A 13,499-nucleotide genomic window follows, 5' to 3' on the forward strand; every position below is an offset into this window, starting at 1 on the left:
GTGGTAACACGTTATGGTCAATAAAGATCTAGGTCTATTTCCAACCTGTGACCCTGGATTCAATACAATTTCTATCCCATTATCAATCCCTGAGCCACATACCAAAGTTTTTATTTTATAAGCACAAAGGAGACTGGTGCACTGAACCATAGCACTTGGTCTATCATCCAGTCCAACCTTTTACCTTCATCTCTGTTTTCTTGTTTTCTTCTCTTCTTCTGCCTATGTTCAGCCTGTAAGAAAGCTGGCCTAAGTTATTGTACCAACAGCACTGAAGGATTCTTCAGTGAAATCATCAGGGACACTAGACTAACAAACGTAGCAAGATCCACTGAGATTTACTTTGACACTCCACCCACACTGTATAATACATCAGCATATGAAAACATGTTGTGGGCCTGGATAATAAAACTAGTGCAAACACTAAAATAAACCTATAGTAGGGATAAGTTTAACTTTTCTTAGTACATTTTATAACAGTGTGTGGAAAACAATAATTATTCCCTTGAAGTTCTGTGTATAGTACGTATCCATTTATACAAATACAAATTCAACATATTCTCTTGTGAACATCTATGAGGAAGTCAATTCTTTCCGAAAGAGCATATGCATTTAAACTCTCCCCTATTACAAGAATGGAAAAAATGTGTTGATCCTGTATAGTATTTCTTTTGATCAGCACATCTCAAAGAAGAAGAAAAAAAACTTGTGAAGATAGCTCTCCATCTAATAAAATATCTTTATGGGTAACCATATTTAATATATTTTGCAAATTTATATTAGTTTGATTTTTTTTTTTTTACTTCGATACAATACTGCTCATCCAGGGAGGCCTAAAAGATAGAAAAAAAATTGAAAAATAATTTGTAAAGATCTGCTTTGACTTGTATTATACTACAAATGAGCAATGCAATTACTTCACTTTGCCCAGACCAGTGGTCCTCAAACTTTTGAGGGTCACGCCCCCCCCTTACCTCGGTCCATGTCTCCCCATCCCTGGAGCCAGGGCCAGGAGTGGAGCTGCAGCGTGGGGTGAGGAGTGGACAGGGGTAAGGGGGCTGAGGTTGGGGCGTGGGGCTGAGAGCGGGACAGACGCTGGGGCAGAACCACAGCCAGGCTGTGGTGAGGGCTGGTAGCTGGGCCTGCGGCCAGGTGTGGCTCCAACTCCTGGCCTTGCTCCCAGCCTCTGCCCCAAGCCGGGAACAGAGTCACGGCTGCTGGGGGCTTGTGCGGGGCTGGGAGCGGAGCCACGCCGAGGCTGGGGCTGGGGCCAGGGCCAGGAGCTGGGGATGTGGCTGGGGGCAGGACCAGAGCAGAGCTGGGGGTGGGGAGGGGCTGGATGGTGCTCGCTCCCTCTCCCCCTGCACCCAACGGACAGTCCTCAATGCCCCCCAGCGAAGCACACCCCATACTTTGAGGGCCTCTGGCCCAGGACTAGATAATTTTTTTTTTTTTTTTAAATCTTTTAAATGCACTGTGGAACTATGCACATTTATTTAGGGCCAAATTATGCTTCTTCCCCTGTCTGGGTGAGCTAGTATTTCGTCTTTTTTTGACCTGGCATCTTATTTTTCTAACAGGTATTTTTTACTAGAGCTTAACAATCTTGTGTGACATCTGGCATCCCAAAGAGACCTCATTCCTTTTACTGCCATACACAAAAGGAAGCTGTAGTGTGCAACTAAAGGTTTAGCTGAACTTAAACATGGAGAGTAAATGGAGATTTCAAACTTCATAGCAGAAACAGGAAAAAAATACCTGTAATTCGGGGGTGGAGAAGGGAAAACCACATAGGTACTGCTCTTAAAATGCATTGGGGTAGATCCTTAGCTGGTGTAAGTTATCATAGCTCCATGGATTTACACTGGCAGAGGAGCTGTCCCATTGTGTCTTCACTACACTTTCTATAATTTGTTCCCTAGATGGAGTCTGTCTCCAGTATGCAATCTGATAACGCTTTTATTAACCTACATTGCTTGTCACCTGTTAAAAAACTGAAAATTTAGGCTGGAGTTTTCAAAGGGATCCAAGTGACTTAAGCACTCAACTCTCTGAATTTCAGTGGGAGACAGGCACCTAAATGCTTTAGGTGCCTTTCAAAATTCCCAGGCTAAACGTCCTGGACTCACAGCATGCATTAAAACATTTTTATTTTTTTTTAAAGCTACACATACACCAAAAAAACCCACATTGATATTTTCTTGTGCTGCACAGAAGCGGAGATTATCAAGATTATCTTTGTGTAGTAGAGTTGTGTTTGTGAATTTGAATAATGTTTTACTAGAATAGTGATGGTAGCTTTTTACAGCTTAATTACAGAAGAACAGTTTTTGTCACATGAAAAACATCTTCGCTGTCTCCTCTGTCAAAAAACCAAAAGTTAGCTTCCCTATGAGTATGGTTCGAGGATTAAGTAGAATACATTAAAAGAAATAAATCAGAGATACATTATTAAGCACTCTAACATCTTGAGACTCCATTACATCCCTCCCTTCAGTTCACCAGGTTTGTTTAGGCAGAGAACAAAAGTGTGTGCTCTCCTCTGCCCTTCACATTGTCTACCTTGCTGTGCTGGGTCTTGGTATAGTGATAAAAGAACATATTGAATTCTTTCATGCATTCATCCTTCAATTCATAAACTCCATGGCCTGACACACCCGGTTTCCTAAAAAAACATTTACAATACATGGATTAACAACACATCCTCAGTACTTATTTATAGCACAAGCAGCAAGTAATGTAATTACTTCCTAAGGAAATGTTAAGAGTGAAATGGAACACAATGGGACCTGGCTCTGCATATTTAAACAAGGATGGCACTTCATTACATTACAAAGTACAAACAGAATTCAGTTACCAGTTTTTAACTACCAGCAATACACTTTCCTATGGATCCTGCCCATTGCTCTCTGACACATGGCACCAGGAGATTATTCACAGATGAATTAATTAAAACTTTCACCTAGAATTTCAGACATTTGGCCTGCATTGTGCCTCACTGTATAGTCTTCAATTCCTTTTCAAGCTAGGCACTAATCTAAGTAACATAATGATATGCTTCCCAGTGAAGTACACTGAAAGGTCTCTTCTTTTAACCCCCATCCTACCCTCAAAACAAAAATTCTAGCCATATTTATGGTTCCCTTTGGTTAAATGTAAACAGAGCAAGCCACAAGCAATTCAGAATAAGGGAGACTACAGCAATTGAATTGGAAGTTTTTGTTGTGTGGTTGTTGTTTTTTTTGGACAGAATCATAACTGACCAAAATCAATTCAGATGTCAAAGTACCATAATCGATGGTTTCCTTGGTTGCCTATGAAAAGGATCTTTTCTACCTACAGGTGGTAGCCAACAGTTTTCTGGCAGAAAAGTAAACAAGTAAAGAGCAGTCTAAACCAAACATTAGGGGAGATTTTCAAAAGGTAAAAAGGGCAGGTAGCGGTATGGTGGCCAGCTACCACAAAAGAAAGTGAGCTTTTAAAAATATCCTCCATTAGTATGGGGGACTCCAGGAGTCCCAAGAGTTCTCAAACTGAATTTGAAAAAACCCTCAGGCCTTCCATATCCCTATTTTACACTTATATTTGCTTTCATTTGTGTATAGAAAAGTATTTCAAGCTTACAAGACAGGAGAGGAGTTTGTGTAGCATGACCAATAGTCTAATTAGGAACAGAGGGTCCTGTGGCACCTTTAAGACTAACAGAAGTATTGGGAGCATAAGCTTTCGTGGGTAAGAACCTCACTTCTTCAGATGCAAGTAATGGAAATCTCCAGAGGCAGGTATAAATCAGTATGGAGATAACGAGGTTAGTTCAGTCAGGGAGGGTGAGGTGCTCTGATAGCAGTTGAGGTGTGAACACCAAGGGAGGAGAAACTGCTTCTGTAGTTGGATAGCCATTCACAGTCTTTGTTTAATCCTGATCTGATGGTGTCAAATTTGCAAATGAACTGGAGCTCAGCAGTTTCTCTTTGGAGTCTGGTCCTGAAGTTTTTTTGCTGTAAGATGGCTACCTTTACATCTGCTATTGTGTGGCCAGGGAGGTTGAAGTGTTCTCCTACAGGTTTTTGTATATTGCCATTCCTGATATCTGACTTGTGTCCATTTATCCTCTTGCGTAGTGACTGTCCAGTTTGGCCAATGTACATAGCAGAGGGGCATTGCTGGCACATGATGGCATATATAACATTGGTGGACGTGCAGGTGAATGAGCCGGTGATGTTGTAGCTGATCTGGTTAGGTCCTGTGATGGTGTTGCTGGTGTAGATATGTGGGCAGAGTTGGCATCGAGGTTTGTTGCATGGGTTGGTTCCTGAGTTAGAGTTGTTATGGTGCGGTGCGTGGTTGCTGCTGGTATGCTTAAGGTTGGCAGACAGACAACCCGCCAACCTTAAGCATATTCTCACCAGCAACCACGCACCGCACCATAACAACTCTAACTCAGGAACCAACCCATGCAACAAACCTCGATGCCAACTCTGCCCACATATCTACACCAGCTGACTCAGGCTCATGGGACTAAAAACTGCAGAGCAGACGTTCGGACTCAGGCCAGAGCCCAGGCTCTGAAACCCTGTGAATGGGGTGGGTCTCAGAGCCTGGGCTCCAGCCCGAGTGTCTACCCTGCAAATTTTAGCTCGGCAGCATAAGCCTCACAAACCCAAGTCAATTGACCCAGGTTCTGAGACTCCGTGCCGTGGATTTTTTTTATTGCAGTGTAAATGAATCCTTAGAGCTCTCATCCCTTCACCTGAATGTTATCTATAAAGTAGTATTAAGAGCTTACTTGAATACGGCCACTTTGTTTATTACTTTCTCCAAGCCAGTTTCATTGTTTTCCTGTTAAAACATTTAACACAGAGCATATTTTTACATACACATATATACTACAGTATTAGGTTACAGTCTAGAATATTAGGACTAAAATATGACAGTTCATAACATGCAAGACTAACCTATCAGTATCAGAATCTATATCAGCCTGTATCTACTCTAATAAAATCACCTCAAATCGATCACTTGTGAAATACGCCATTATTAATGCAACAAAAACCCACGGACAGTTTGCATGGTAAGTATGAAGAGCCATCTAGATCAATTCCATATTTAACCTATGGACTAATGTATTTTGTCAATGCTCATCCAAAATTCAGATATTCAAATTACAAATTTGATGATGAGTAAAATAAAAAGTACTCCCACCCCTGGAATGGGAAATGTAAAAGGATGTCCAAGAGAGAACATCAAGACTCCTTTGCTCACTGAACTACCTTCAGACATTACTTTTATCAGAGTTGTGCCCCATCCAAAGAGCAATTTTTCACCTTACTATTAAGCGAGGGCAGGCCACACAGTTTTTAATTCTGAAAGGTTAGTCTCTAAAAATGGCATCCGTGGAATCTATGTTTGGGGTTTACAATAATTTTCATAATATACTCAGTTTGAAAGCAAAATGAGGGTTTTTTCTCCTAACTGCCAGCCCTATAAAAATCAGTCTGGGCTATGACAGTTAAAATGAATTCTTTCCATCTTGTTCTTTATCAGAAGTAAATTTTTCAGCAGGACAAAACTATACTTTCAACTACACCTGTGCAATTGTTTTCAAATAGATTTGCACAATGGTAACTGATTAGAATTTAGTAAATACTGATGATGCATAAGATGGAATAGAGTTCAGCTCCCCCTCTTTCAGCTGCACTAGCTCTGCAGGTCCAACAGAAGAAATCATTTAAAAAAATATTTGTCATTTAGTTAGTAGCTATGACTCAAAATAAACTCAAAACTCCTGCTCCCTGAGTACCAAAATGCAATCCTTCTACAGTATTTTTTCAGATTAGAACCATACTATGAATGTGTATATTTGTACTAGGACAATGACTGGTTCTAGGATGTTCTTGGCTGCAGGCTGCCAGTCTGAAGGACACAGACACACAACTAACTGTGGACGGTTGTTAAATTTCCCTTGAAGAGCACCATGCATTTATCTTTAACAAGGGGGGAAAACACCCATCTTACCAAAATGTAGTCATACTTCACTGTAACTCTAAATCCAAAATCTGTGGTTTCCATCAAAAGAAAAAGTAAAACACTAAAGAAATAGTGAGTAGAAGAGGGAAGGAAGCAAAAAAAAAAAAAAATAGACTCACATTCTCAGGCAAAGATTTGGCAATAGCACTGTGAGCCATTGGGTCAATGCAGAGCAGATGAATAATTTCTCTCATAGTAATTTCTTCTTTTGTCACACTACTCACTCCAGGCACGTATCTTTCCCCTACCAGGAAGCCATAAAAGGAGAAAAAAGGAAAACACGAAGGTTAAAAATACACTTCTGATTCACTCATACAGAAAAACAGTTACTAACCTGCTCTGTAATTGTTCTTCTTCAAAACGTGTTGCACATGTCCACTCCACTTCAGATGCGTGCATGCCCAGTGCACTAGCGTCCCTCAGCTATACATCAGGTCAGTGCATGCCCTCTCTGCTGCCTCCTACTGTTACACAGTGTTACAAAAAGGTGGAGCCACACTCTACCCCAATGGTCCCCAAACTGTGGGACTGCGCCATTCGGGGCAGCAGCCTATATCTGTGCCTGGAGGTCATCTGACCCAGGCTTTGTTCAGGGATAAGCTACTTCAGCATACCTGAGGGCTGAGTCACTGCAGGCTCTGCTTATGGGATGAGTTAGTGAAGCTGAGTTGCTGCAGCAGGTCTACACTACAGCCGGGATCAGTGCTCGGAGATCGATCCACCGGCAGTCGACTTAGCGGGTCTAGTGAAGATCCGCCAAATCGACAGCAGATCGCTCTCCAGTCGACCCCGGTACTCCACCCCTGACAAGACAAATGAGGTAAGTTGATGGGAGAGTTTCTCCCGTCGACCCCTCGTGGTAATTCAACCTAAAGTACGTCGACTCCAGCTAGGTTATTCACGTAGCTGGAGTTGCGTAGCGTAGGTCGACTTAACGCGGTAGTATAGACATAGCCTTAGTGATGAGTCACTGCAGGCTCTGTTGGAGGGGTGAGTCTTGGCAACTGAGAGAGCAGCCCTGGTGTTACTGTGGGTTTGCCTCACGGGGGGGAGGGGAAGGGGGCGACTGTTTAAACCCCTGGAAGGGGACAGGATACCTCCACTCAGCGCTTTAGGAGGCAGGGAAGATGGCGGTTGCCATAATACACTGCAGTGGGTTCCAGAACAGCCTCCTTTATTGGGAGCACTTCTCAAGATCCCAAGATATTAACCAATCTGCATGAACTCTTGTGAATTATTTCCACTTGAATATTTAGCAAGGAAGCCACCCTCTGTAAGAGGTCCTGGTGGGCCCAATAATTGTCTGGTGCAGGTGAGGAAACCCCAGATACTACTCAGACAATGAGGAGGAGGAGGAATCGAACACTAGTTGAGGTGGAGATTTGCCCAATCCCTCCAAATGGAGATTCACTGAGGCAGGTTCCCCATGTTCAGTACTCGGCTTGGCATTGGGAGTGGCTTCCTGCAGTTCTTGCCATGCAGGTTCACAATGTCTACTGGAGAATGTAGAGGGGGAAGGGTATGGAGAGGATTTGGAGACAGCAGGAAAATCCATGAGTTCCAATACAGCCACTGATATGGCACTGGAGCCCAATTTCTTCCCAATCATGGCTCCCTACTAGCCAGCCAACAGGGAGACTCTGCTGGATACCAAAAGGTGAAAACTTTTCAGAGGAGACTGAAGGCCTATGTGATGCAGCCATGACATGCAAGATCCCACTTCTAACTTATCTAGCCAGGGAAGAGAGGCGTCTCTTGGTGCCAGAGTGGTGCCAGGAGTCCTTAGAGGACAGCATTGGGGAAATCATAGCCGGGTTGCGTATGAGGGGGTACCAGAGTGTCCACAGAGTACCCATGGTATTGGGTACTGAACACTAGTAGCCAGCAAATCCGTGACATTGTCCATCAGTAATGGTCAAGATGTCTGCTGGACTCCCAGAGAAACCAGCAGCAAGAGACTCAGAAGATTGTGTGCCGTGGCATATGCTTTGGGTGTTGATGGCATCAGGAGACTCTCTTGCTGCTGAGGGTAGAGTGCGCTTGGTGCTGAAGCACTCTTTGGTGCAGATACTATTCTCCCCTTCTTCCCAGTTTGATCACTGGATGTGGACCTTGCTCACCTGGGATGACAGATCTCCAATGCTGCTTCTTAGGTACTGGAGAAGGAGATTGGGGCTGAGACTCTCCCATCGCAGTGGGAGTGCTCCTGACCAAAGCAGAGGCACTTGGTGCCCACCCTGAGCAGGAAGACTCCAAGGGTGGGAACAAAGCTGTCGCCCTAAGATGCTTAGTTTGACCTCCCTGGTTTTTTTTTTTAGTTCTGGCTTAAAGTCCCTGCAGATTTGGTACCTGTCTCTAATGTGAGCTTCTCCTAGGCACTTCAGGCACCCATAGTGTGGTCACTGACTGGCACTGGGTTCTTGCATGCATCGCAAAGTTTGAAATCTGGGGACTGAGGCATGCCCTAGCCCTGGGCATCAGAACCCAATCTAGAGGGAACTAGTTATACTAAGTAAACTAGTAAAAAAGGAAACCTAATAGTAGAAAATTAAACTAAGACTATAAACTAAGACAGTGGTCCCCAACCTTTTCCATGGGCGGGCGCTGGACAACTACCCACCGGGGACCGTGGCCGCCGGACAAGCAGCTGCCGAAATGCTGCCGTGAAGCAGCAACGTCAAGAGGCATCGCTGCTGAAATGCCGCCGAAATTCAGCAGCAGCGCTTCTTGACGTTGCCGCTTCACGGCGGCATTTCGGCGGCTGCTTGTCCGGTGGCCAGTAGGCGGGCGCACATGGATGCCCTGGCAGGCACCATCGCACCCTCGGCCACCGCATTGGGGACTCCTGAACTAAGGCTATAAAACAACTATTAAACAATAAAACACTAAGAAAAAGGGAAACACCTACAACAGCAAGATAAAACACTCCAACAATCATCACAGGCGATAAATAGAACTGAGATAGGTTGGCTCCACCCTTTATACCATTGCACAGCAGCATGAGAAAAGATACTGATGGGTACATTGGAGGGAAAAATTTCTGACGCTAGTGCACTGGGCGTGCGCACACTTGAAGTGGAATGGACAGATGCAATCAGTCAAAGAAGAACTATACTCCTGTACAGATATTTCATAGGACAAAATTTGTGAAACTATTCCCCGAACGATATTTGAGGGCAAAAGGGAGAAAGTTTCTTGGGTTTTTTTTTTTTTTAAAACTGTTAAATTTTTTTTTGCTGCCCATAAGAACTCCATACTGGTTCAGACCAGTGGTTCTTCTAGCCCAGTATCTTGTCTTTCAACAGTGGCCAGAGTCAGTGGCTTCAGAGGAAATGAACAGTACAGGACAATTATTGAGCCACTGATGGAACCTATCCTCCATGAACTTATCTAATGCTTTTTTGAACCCAGGTATACTTTTGGCCTTCACAACATTCCACTGGCAACAAGTTGCAGAGGTTGACTTTGTGTTGTGTGAAGACGTACTTCCTTCTGTTTGTTTTATACCTGCTGCCTATTAATTTCATTGGGTGACCCCTGGTTCTTGTGTTAAGTGAAGGGGTAAGTAACACTTCCCTATTTGTTTTTTCCACACAACTCATGATTTTAATTGAACTGTTGTATCCCCCTTCAGTCACCTCTTTTCTAAGATAAACAGATCCACTCTTTTTACTCTCTCCTCATATGGAAGCTGTTCCATACACCTAATCATTTTTTGTTGCCCTTCTCTGTGCTTTTTCCAATTCGAATATATTTTTGGAGATAGGGAGATCAGAACTGCAAACAGTATTCCAGGTGTGGCTTAACCATGGATTTATCTTTTTTTTTTATTATCAATCCCTTTCCTAATAATTTCTTACATACTGTTAGCCTTTTTGACCACTGCTGATCATTAAGAGAACTATCCACAATGACGCCAAGATCTCTTTCTTGAATGGAGACTTTTTTTTTTTTTTTAATGGTGTTACGTTTTATCTCTGCATCCCATCTGGAGGTGACATATACCCAGTCAATATGGCAACAGTTGAAGTCCCATATTATTACTGGATTTTCTGTTTTTGTAGCCTCTCTAATCTCCCAAATGGTTCCTCAGTTCCTAATAAACCTAAATCCCTCCTCCCAACACCATCATCTCATACATGCATTGAATGTTCTGCCTGTCTAACTGGCCCTGCATGTGGAACTGGAAGCATTTTGGAGAATGCTACCATGGAGGTTCTGGACTCTCATCTCTTGCCTAACATTTGGCCTCCAGAACCTCTCTCCTACCTTTCCCTAAGTATTGATACCTACATGTATCACAACCACCAACTCCTCCCCAGCACTACACAAGTCTGTCTAGATGTCTTGAGAGGTCCGCAATCTTTGCACCTAGCAGGCAATTCACCATGTGGTTCTCCCGGTAGGGTTGCCATCCCTCCAGCATTGTCCTGGAGTCTCCAGGAATTAAAGATTAATCTTTAATTAAAGATTATGTCATGTGCTGAAACCTCCAGGAATACATCCAGCCGAAATTGGGAAACCCTATCTCCCGGTCATCACAAACCCAAATATTCAGGGTTATTACTGTTTTATTATAATAAAGTTTCTTTGGTGAGGTATAGGGATTTGCTTTGCTTTCTCAAGTATTGTCACCTATATGGTACAGCAACGTATATAACGTTAGAAATATTTTAGTTAGTTACATCATCACATCAGGATAATGGATATCAGGCATAAAGTTAAGGAATAGGTTCTTCTCTTTATATTATACCTGAATAACAAATTGTGGAATTATCTAACAGCCTATACTGTATACAAGACACATTAGTTTCAGCTGTCATGTTTGCGTGTCATAGAACCACCTACTTAAGAGTTAGCCAGTATGAACCCCAACCATCTAAATTAAAATACAGAGAATTGTCTAATGGAAAAGGTCATCCATCAAGTCTGTCCTTTCCAGCAGCAAATATCCATAACTTTTTAACTACTGCCCTACAGAGAGAAAAGAAGCTAAATTACAGCCAATCCAAAAAGCAAAAGAAATCCCAAACCACAAAAATCAGATCTCATTTTTACTGTAAACAGAGTTTCTTACCCACAACATAGATGAGAACCTGCAGCATTTCTTCTACTAATATATTACATTGCTTGGTCAAATCCTATAGGTTTAAAAAAAAAAAATTTAAAACAAAAAAAGTTGCTGGGTCAGGGAATAATGCAGTTAAATGGGAAACCGAGGCTTGAAGTTAACTTAAGGGTTTCCATAGATGACATTGTGAACATTTGAGCTGAGACCAATTTACTGTTTTAATAGAAAAACTACCCTCCAACCTGAAGCATTACAATCTGGAGAGACTGCCTAGACGATCATCTGTGGGTATTGTTCTGTGAATAAAATGCAAAATTAACATAGTAGGAAGGGATATAACTGGGAAAATTGTGTCCTGAATGAAGAGGTAGGTGAAAACCCTACACACCCTGAAGAATTGACAGGAGAAACCAGGAAAACTGCATTCAGAATAAAAAGATACATGAATATGCCTTAAAAGACACAGACGTGTTGAGGGGGAAAAGCTTCCTGATTTTTATCAGGCAACCTATGAAATAACAGTACTGGTAGAGAGACCTGCTCTGTATACAAACAGTAATCCTACTTAATGCATACAGAGGATAAAGGATGCAAACCAAAGACATCCTGAAGCAAGATATTAACACAGAATGTGGAGAGAATTAGATGAGAAAGACGCATTGCTTTTCTTTGATAAAATCAAATGCCATTCCAGTATTAACATTATTTGAATTGCACGGTAACTAGCAAGCAATTTGGACAGAGACACTGAAGACAGCAAAACCTATTTGTTTTACACTGAGAACAAGAAACTTTCTACTACAGAGGAGAAAAAAATCACTTAGCTAACCACTGGATCACTTGTAACTTACGTTACTATTTTTGGTATGGTCTTATGATTGCAGTGAAACAGCTGCAGCTAGTTTCCTTGCTGATGTTCTATAACCTTGAAAGAGGAGAACTCATGAATAGTTCCTTGCTGTTTACCTGGTCTTTGGTGGGCATGATCTTCTTGAAGGCATTGACAAGCTCATACCTCTGTAGTATCAGCAACAGGAAAAGGTTTGGATCCATAAACGATGCACCAATCTGCCAGATACCCCACATCCCAAGAGCTTTAGTTAGCATCAAATTTCTTCATTAAAGTATGAAAAATATTCCTCTTTCAACATCAATTTTAAATAGGAAATAAAGCTAACAAATTCAGAGCTAAGTACACAGTGAAAGCAGTTCAAGATTTAAAGCACAAAATTATGGGCTACACAAATTAATGTTATAAAGTGTTTCAGTTGAAAAATCAATGCATAGCTTCTTGATATTTTTGGAAGTCTTAGCTCCCTTTCAATGGTTAACAGCCATTAAAACCACACCCAAAAACAGAACTAAAGAACTAACTTAAATATCCTATCTGGCCATCTTTGTAAGTCACTCATAAGTATATCGTTTTCAACTACTAGGCAAGGTAGAGGACCTGTGTTTGGGACAAACATGAGATGGGGAAAGTGAGGCAGAGCATACAAGTAATGACAATAAAAAGTAGAGAAGAATTTCTACATCGTATGACTTGCAATGTACGGTTGGGTCATTTGTGCAATCGGTACTATCCAGATATAGGGAAGCTTATTATAATTTGTGTTGCTACATAGCACTAATTAAAATTAAAAGCAAAACCACACAAAATTTGATGAATGAGACAAGGAACTGGGAAGTACTTTGTGTCGGCAGTAATTTAAAAGGTTTCTACCTGCAGCATGATGATGTCTTTATCATACATCTCTTCTCTACATTTAACATCCTGGTAATAGAACACCTGTGTAAATAAATAATACAAACAAAGTTTCACTAGAGAAAAAACAGTCATCTAAAAAATTCCTTTATATTTCCTGCACATTCTATTTTCACAAAAAAAAGCTTCAAACATTTGTTCCCAGAAGTTTAAAGTGAGCCTACACTGGGATACTGTGGCTTTCAAGTCTTTATACAATCCATTAGATTACACATATACTGCACCTCTCGTTTCAATTCATAGTCTTAGATTAACATGCACCCACTAAATAGGGAAAATAAGGTAAATGTAACATCTTCAGCTATTAACCACTTACTCCTCACCAGTTAAACAACATCCCAGGTTCTCCAAAGCTGTGGAGCATTCTTATTTCACACTGAAGCAAAAGGAGATTATATCCATGTATCTAAAGGGCAGAATTTTGCCTTTAGTTTTCCATGGCATCTACAAAATACAACGCACTACAGAAGTGCTTGTTATTGATAATTAAGAGGTACCCCATTAAGAGTCCTTTGGGACTTGCAGATCTTCATTTTACATTTTTTCACACAATGATAACTCTAGGCTAAGTAGTACCCTGGTATTTACATTTATTACGCCTGAGGGCATTCTGTGACAAAAAATTAAAAATTCTGT

At 41.7% G+C, this 13,499-nt stretch overlaps 1 protein-coding gene across 1 annotated transcript in view; it reads right to left on the reverse strand.

Moving 5' to 3' along the window:
- The window catches only part of UBR1 (ubiquitin protein ligase E3 component n-recognin 1), a 139,066-nt gene that overhangs the window by 76,735 nt on the left and 48,832 nt on the right, over positions 1–13,499 (reverse strand). The window contains exons 17-23 of the mRNA XM_065404224.1: positions 12,822–12,887; positions 12,065–12,166; positions 11,105–11,168; positions 6,147–6,271; positions 4,787–4,839; positions 2,563–2,665; positions 185–233 (exon numbers count right to left, since the gene is read on the reverse strand). Of these exons, the coding sequence (XP_065260296.1) occupies positions 185–233; positions 2,563–2,665; positions 4,787–4,839; positions 6,147–6,271; positions 11,105–11,168; positions 12,065–12,166; positions 12,822–12,887 (562 nt within the window). The remainder of the gene's footprint in view (positions 1–184; positions 234–2,562; positions 2,666–4,786; positions 4,840–6,146; positions 6,272–11,104; positions 11,169–12,064; positions 12,167–12,821; positions 12,888–13,499) is intronic.

Source organism: Emys orbicularis, chromosome 4 (assembly GCF_028017835.1).
Source record: "Emys orbicularis isolate rEmyOrb1 chromosome 4, rEmyOrb1.hap1, whole genome shotgun sequence".
In the NCBI taxonomy this organism is placed as follows: Eukaryota; Metazoa; Chordata; order Testudines; family Emydidae; genus Emys; species Emys orbicularis.